The sequence below is a fragment of the Ooceraea biroi genome, chromosome 12 (assembly GCF_003672135.1).
Source record: "Ooceraea biroi isolate clonal line C1 chromosome 12, Obir_v5.4, whole genome shotgun sequence".
Taxonomy (NCBI): domain Eukaryota; kingdom Metazoa; phylum Arthropoda; class Insecta; order Hymenoptera; family Formicidae; genus Ooceraea; species Ooceraea biroi.
The window spans coordinates 12596108-12604554 of NC_039517.1; the positions used below are offsets into that span (position 1 = coordinate 12596108).

The following is an 8447-nucleotide window of genomic DNA, read 5'->3' on the forward strand; positions in this document are numbered from 1 at the left end:
GATACATATTATCCGAGCAGACCTAAAGAACTAGAATCTACTAATTAGTATGATTATGCAAAATGGTATGATATTACGAAAGCTAAACCAATTACTACGAAAATAAAGTATTACGTGCTCGGTGAATCTTTATATTTAAAGAAACGTAAACGTGGATATCTTATCAATCATTACAGATACAATGTCCATACTCAACCAGAGAGGTATTATTTTCCATTGTTGTTATTATTTCAGCCTTGGAGAGATATTAGTGAATTAAAGAATGAATGTGATAGTTATGCAGAAGCATTTTCTTTAGTACAATTTAAATTGAAAGATGCTCTTCAGTATCACGAAAGAATAATTGACATTCAGCAAGGTATGGATAATATTGAAGAATTAATTCAAGAAAAAATTTCAGAAATTAGAAAAGATGAAGAGGAAAATGACTGTCTTGAAAATTGTGCATTAGAATGTGTTCCTGTCGAAGTTGAAGGGGCAATGAGGGACTTTAAAGATGCTGGTAATAAAGGTGAAGTTAACGTCGATGAAATGGTGACGCAATTAAATACTGATCAAAAACGAATCTTTAATAGAATTACTGCTGCTTTATCTGATAGTAATAATGAAGTTCTTCGACTTTATGTTAGCGGTGAAGGTGGTACTGGAAAGAGTTTTCTGATAAAAACTATAGATGTTGGATTCAAAAATATATTGCAGACAAAGACACAGCGGTAACTGCACCAACCGGTATAGCAGCTTTTAATATTGATGGACTTACTATTCATAGATTATTTCAATTGCCAGTAGAACATGGCCGTACTGCTAAATATAAACAACTTTCTGATATAGCCCTTAAAGTTATACGGGACGAACTTAAGAATGTTGTTTTAATAATTATCGATGAAGTTTCAATGATTTCAAATATCACTTTAATGTACATACATCTTCGACTAACAGAGATATTTAATACCATGGATTGTGATAATGGATGGACGGCAAAAAACATATACTTCTTTTTGGAGATTTATTGCAACTTCCACCTGTACATGAAGATCCGCCTTTTATTGAATTATCAACATTACAAATTCAGAAGTACATTGATGCAATGGGCTCTGTAAATTTATGGTCTTTATTCAGTTATGATGAATTACCAATTAATGTGCGACAACAAGGTGATGACTCTTATCGAGATATATTAACGAGAATTCGAGTTGGAACACTAACAGATTCGGATGTAATTATTTTAGAAACGAGAAAAATTAATTTTAGAGAAACTAATTGTGACGACCGATTACAAGCATTATGTAATTACTTACAAAATTTACCAATGGATACAGTTTGTTTACTTCCAACTTGTGCATTATGTGATATTTTGAATATTGCAATGTTAGATCGTATTTCTTCGGACAAAATAGAACTCATTGCTGAAGATCTGACAGAATGTGCATCATATTTAAAGAAAAAAGTTATGAAGATATTAAATAAAGACGATGAAGATAGTTCTCGAACAGCTGGATTAGCAAGAATTATAACTGTCAAAGTAGGAGCGCGTGTAATGCTTAGAAGAAATATCGATGTTAATTTAGGTCTTGTGAATGGTACCATTGGTACAATTATATCAATTATACGTAGCGCAATTGACAATAAAGTAGAAAAAATAAAGATAAGAATGTCATCAGGAATAGAGCATATTATAGAACGTTTAAGTGTCAAATTTGAAGTAATGGATAGTATTAGGAATTGCACGAACGGTCAAAAGTTTCTAGCACTTAATTCGCATGATCTTCGCTTTGCGAGCTGGTGTTTGTCTCGTCAACCTCTCATGTTCGCTTCAACATCATTCGAGAAGCTTCTAGAATAGAGAATTCTCGGTGACAAATAGTTTCTTTTGTTGTTTGTCGCGCAAAGAAGAAACAAACATCAGCCGCGATTCAACCGCTTGCTAACCGATCGTAACCAAGAGGCATGCGCGAGCCGGTGACGTCACGCGCAGAGTTGCCACTTTCAGGACGCAGCAGCGTGCTACAGCGCGTGGTGGGGATACGCAGCATGCGAGCAACCGTGTCCGTGTGCGCGCCGCGCCTCGGCCAACTTCGGGCCAGTAAAGGAGGACAGATATACTCGCTGTCTCGTTCTTGCTCTACGTATAGCTAATACTGCAATATAGCTATAGCGGGCTGACTTCGCGTTCGCTGGCGCCCGCAAAATTGTAATACATATGTTGCTGCTCACATCTCTCTCTCTCTCGCTCTCTCTCTCACTCGCTCTCTGTCTCTCGCTCTCTCTCTCGCTCGCTCTCTCGCTCGCTCTCTCTCTCGCTCGCTCTCTCTCTCGCTCTCTCTCTCTCTCTCTCTCTCTCTCTCTCTCTCTCTCTCTCTCTCTCGCTCGCTCTCTGTCTCTCGCTCTTTCTCTCTCTCTCTCTCTCATACATATATATAATACATATTTTATACAATATTAAAATATATGCAATACATAAGATATGTATGAAAATATGCAAGAAATAAAAATATATACAATATACAATAATTAAATAATAAACAAAGAAATAAAGAACCAAAGGAGTGTTCAAGTAGAAAATAGAAATCCACTCTTAGCCAACATGTACGCCTTTTGCTTAAAAACGTTCCGTCAAGAAATTGAAAGAATAACTTTTTGTTACAGCAAAACTATAATTAGAAATTAACTAAAATGTTACTTGTATGTTACTCGTAAGAAGTACTTTGTTAGTATACTTTGTAGCTTGTTAATAGCATTTATTTGTATTTCAATTTTACGAATGAACGGCGTACATATTGTTGCTCAACGGAAATCGCGAGAAGGTGGTGGTGTCTTCCGTCAGGAGGAAATGTAAAAAATTTAGTTTCTTCAATATTGCAATAATAAAAATGAATGTAATTTTATAAAAGTAAATTAAATTAATTAAATTAAACAAAATGAAATTAAATAATAAAAAGTAATGTAATATAGTAATGTACTATTGCAATAATAAAAATCATGTAATATTACAGAAAAGAATTTTTTGCATTTCCAAATAATGTCGACAGAATAGGATAGGTAGAAAGGATAGACAGGAAGAAAGGATAGATAGAAAAAAAGGATAGAAAAACAGATAGATAGAAAAAACAGATATAAAGGATATAAAAAAAGAAACGATAGATAGATAGATAGAAAGCTATCAAGAATAGAAAGAATAGAAAAAAATAGGTATAAAGAATAGAAAAAAAGAAACGATAGATAGATAGATAGAGAGATGTAAAGAATCCAATATAGAAAAAGACACGCAATGCATAAAGAATATAAAAATTATTGTAAAGGCATTTTACACTAAATCTATAATTGACGACAGAATTCGGAACAAAACTGTTATTAAAAGAAAGAATATTTGAAACATCAGAAGTACATCTACACATGAATAACAAAAACGGAAATAAGTAAACAACTCATGTAATATACTATCTAATCTAATAAATCTACAATATCTACAATAATAAAGCTACAATATACAATGTAATAAATGAAATAAAGAAATATATACAAATATACTATGCAATATACTCATCTAATATACAAGATATATATGTAAAATTATTAATAGAATTATATCCTTCTTCTGTCGCGAATTATAGATTGGGTAAAGTGATCTTTACACTACAAGTACTAAATTATTGTTCATCGTTTTGAGTTTTTAAACTAATACTGAATTCGTTATGTTCACAATGATTATTATGGAGTTCTCATAACAATCTGAAGAGAATAATTCCTGAAAGAATTCCAGTCAAAGTCTAAGAACTCCACAATTCTATTTGTAACAAGAACGAAATATTAGTTTAAAAACTCAGAGCGGTAGAAAATGAATTCAGTACTTCTCGCATTTAAAGGAAAAAAGCGCATATGCTTTTTACCTAATATAATACTTCAAGTTATATTCAGAATACATATATATTCATACGTATTCGAAATTACGCCTAGTAGAAAGTATTGCGTATTATTATGTGAGTTACCAAAACGTATTAGATAAATAAGTGAATTTATTGGGAATAACAGCAATGAAACTTGATTTATTTACCACAGGGAGATCATCATTATGTGCAAAATAATCTATTCTATGCACATATCTATTTTACACATAATAATCTGTGGGAAATAAAATGTTTCTTATTATTTGTCGTATTCCATCAATCAATCAATCATATTTGTCCTGCTACTTTTTGCAACTGTTGATACGCATTACAGAGAGACATGCAAATGTCTCAGCAACTGTATTTTATCTTAATCGATACGTCTCTCAGGAAATGTCTCTTGCGGAGTAAAATAAGGTTTTCGTATATTTTAAATATGTGTGTTAATCGGTTCTCATCTCGAAACAAAATAGGAAATGCTTTGCAATCTTTCCAAGAAGAATGTCTTACTCCTAACTAATAACAATTTCACGGACAAAATAATCTAAAGTACTTAATTTCTTAAAATGCGTTGTAAAGAGCAAGTTTAATGAGCTTTTTATATTTTCAATATTACATAGTGCATATTGAAAATATAAATGTTATAGATATTTCATATCTTATTATGTACCTCGAGTACCTTATCAAATAAAGATTTGTTCTACTTATTTCTTTAACTTACAATTTTGACGCATTCTAAGAAATGAACGTTTGTTGCAAAAATTCATTGCAATAATAAGGAAAGTATTTTGTCCCTTTTAATAGATTATTTTACAAGCATTTGCCGTACAGTTTAACATTTTCAAAGCTAACTCGACATTATCATGAAAATGGAATATGTGCAGATTTAAGGTAATAGGAATACCATCCATTAATCAGTCGGATTTTCATGTCATATATATGACGATAATATCATGATGTATATGTGTATATCGCTTCACATACTTCACAATAAATAAGTATTTGCTTCTTCACGGAAGTTTTCTTTCATGTATAGAACATGTTAATGGGCATTTTTATTTTTCGGCTAGCCTTTGGTACATTCACACGGTGCTGTACATCTCCCTTAAAGTTTGATCCATCTTCTTGAATGTCTGATCTTCTTAAATGCTTCTAATTTCAGGAACACAATTCACTAACACTCCAATTTCTAAGTTGCAGTTGTTTCAATTTTCTCTCAAAGGTTTTGAGTGAGATGTATATCTCATCGCGTACGATTTATGATAGATAATACCAGTTGCAAAAACTGCGATCCGACCCAATCGAACGCTGCATAATCATAATGTGTTTCACTGTTTTTCTTGCCATGTTGTCCACTTAATTTGATGCAATTTTCTGGTAACCTCAATGATGAAGAAACTTTGATGTCCATTTAATTTTCATGCAAAATCATATGATCGATTTTCCTTTCACAAACTGTTTCTTGAAATTCACAGAAAAGTAGATGAGGAGTCAGAATTTCCGTAAATGCATTGTGTCGTTATTCTTCATTTCAGCGAAAATATTATTTTCATACATTTTCACTGATGACCTTTATTATCCTCTTCTTCATTGTTTTCTTCGTCATTCTTCTCTTTGGTGTTTAATAATGGCAGCACTGATGATCAGGTCGATGCGTCGCTTGTACAAAATGCTGGCTCTTATGATCTTATCACACGATACAGCGACGATCATAGTATAATATTCTTCACATCGACAGTAAGCTTGTAGGCGATCATTCATAATGTCGTTCATAGTAGTCCATAGCAGTATACAATTCTGGAGAACAATGTTGGATTCCAGAATATACGCTTAACAGTGATCGCTCGAGAACATACAAGTCAACCGCTTTGTCCTTCAGGGTGGAAGTCACTCGAGCCAATCCAGTTTATTAGAAATTGTGGCTCGATTTCAGATTAACTACTGCAGAGTGACTCCACTACGTGCTCTATGCAAATGCTGCGCTGCTCCGAATCTATAAGATACAAGTATCGTAATCCTTGTTGACCTCGCGCGAATAACAGCATGAACTTTAACTCTCGTGCGATCCTTCTTCGCGCGCGCATCCAGCTCCGGATGCTGCTAATTCTTCATGAATCTCTTCTTCATTATCTCTTCTTCACTATATCTTCTCATCTTTCTTAAATTCCCTTATAGAGGCGCACCTCTGCGCCTCTTGCTATCAATTGCAAGTCTAGCCTCGCCGTTTACTGCTAGCTACTTGTTAGCAATTGAATTAACATTTCGTACAGCACGGCTTAACCGAACTTGGAATTAGTTATGACACTTTCGGTCGACAATCATCGATGAGTAACAAAGGGATGTGATTTAATAAATATATACATACACATACACACACACACACACACACACACACACACACACACACACACACATATATACCAAAATATATGAAATGTAAACTCCGACTGAACAATTTTTATATATCTACAATATTATATAATGCTAATGCCAACTCATCCTTTTCATGAAAATGTATAGTTACTTTTACAATCATATTCCATGAAATACTTTTGTGAAACATTTAAGAAAAGATTTATTTAAAAACGACATTAAATTTGCTTATCACTGTACAATGTGTATGGAAAAATCTTTACATTTTATGCTCTAACAAATATTCACTTTCTTATATATAGTAGGAGTAAGACAGCTTTCTCTATTTCATATTATTTTTGTAATTTTATGTCATTATTCATTTTCGAAATACTTGTATTATATTAGGTACAGCATATAAAAAAGCAAACAAATGGAACATTGTGCCAATAATAATATGGACATGCCACTTTCACAATACTGTGACAGATAGAAATCATAACCCCGTGGTTCGTCACTCCCACAGTATTTTATGCTCAAAACCCTCTTTACGTGTGTGTGTGTGTGTGTGTGTGCGCGCGCGCGCGCGAAACGAAGGCGAAGAACGTTTGATGCCCCACACAGATGGAACGTGCTATCAACATTATAACAGTCATAATAGCAGTAGGAATACGAAATTTTCCATTTTCACTGATGAAGCATCAGATTAAACTCACGAAAAGTGTATGATGTTTTTTGTTCAATATGTCGATTCTGAGATTTTAGATACTCGATCGCAATTAGTAAAATTAATAGATATAGATGCAAGAGATTGTAGTGCAGAAACATTATTTAATGCATTTCAATGTGAAATGTATAAACTGCAGATTCCATTTACAAATATTCTTGCCCTGTCATGCGATAATGCATCTGTCATGACAGGAAAACATTTATCTTTCAAAAAGAAACTGGAAGAAAAGTGCAAAACTTTATTAACGTGTGTGCGCACACACACACACACACACACCTCCCTCTCTCCCTCTCTATATATTGATATTGATCTTTGTATTTGCACTTTATAATAATAAAATAAAAATGTCAAAAAAATATAAAAAGTAGAATAAAAAAAATTAAATATTATTATGTAGTTGGTTATTATAGTAGTATTATATTTTGTGTTATTATAGTAGTATGTTCTAGTATTTGAAAGTTTTATTGGACCTCTATTTTATTATATAAGTAATTTAGTTGGTCAGTATTGTTAGCGTAGTTTGGTTTAGTTTAGGTTTGCGAATTAATGATATTTAGTAGGTATTTAATCAATTAAGATGTAGATATACAGGGTGTCCCGGGTTTTAACCGACAAACTGCGGGAGCATATTCTACTAGTGGAAATAAGAAAAAATTCTTATATCAAGTTTGCTTAGAAATGCTTTATTACAAAGTTATAAACCAATATTGAAAAGAAATATGAAATAAGTAACAACGAAACATAGTGTAGAATTTGGAAGGTCGAAGATGTTTATGTTATGTATATTCACATGTATTCATGTTCACTATGTTGAAACGATTCAGTATGATTGTTACTTTCACAACAGTAGCTGTTAGATTTCAATCGTCGTGTGAACTAGCAATTACTATCAGAATGCCAAAAGTGTTTTCAAATGAGGAATACACTGATATTCATTTCGTGTACGGATTCTGTGACGGAAATGCACGAGCTGCCGTACGAAAGTATCAACGTAGATTTCCTAACAGGAGAGTACCAGATAGATTTAAAGCAACGAATTACTAATTCAGTTACTGAGATGCAACAAAATTTTCAGGAATGTCGTACTGTAACAAATTCTGTACTACGTCGATGTCTAGCTTGTATCGATGTGCAAGGACAACATTTTGAAATGCGTCACTAAATCATTGCGTACATAATTTTTATTTTTGTGAAAAAATCCGTTGTTACTTATCTCATATTTCTTTTCAATATTGGTTTATAACTTTGTAATAAAGCATTTCTAAGCAAACTCGATATAAGAATTTTTTCTTATTTCCACTAGTAGAATATGCTCCCGCAGTTTGTCGGTTAAAACCCGGGACACCCTGTATAGCTACCGCAATTAAATCTCTCTCCGGGCATTATTACTCATACATGAGATGATTTTATGTCAATAATAAATATGGCATTACAAGTTTTAAAATTTTGTTTGACACACACATAGACAGAGATGGGTTCGT

The 8447-nt window shown here is 32.9% G+C and overlaps 1 protein-coding gene across 1 annotated transcript; it reads left to right on the plus strand.

Moving 5' to 3' along the window:
* The first annotated feature begins 537 nt into the window (after nt 1-537).
* LOC113563118 lies at nt 538-2265 on the plus strand. Its single transcript, XM_026974296.1, has one exon. It carries the CDS (start codon nt 971-973, stop codon nt 1841-1843), a length of 873 nt encoding a protein of 290 aa, XP_026830097.1. The 5' UTR covers nt 538-970; the 3' UTR covers nt 1844-2265.
* Nucleotides 2266-8447: the final 6182 nt, after the last annotated feature.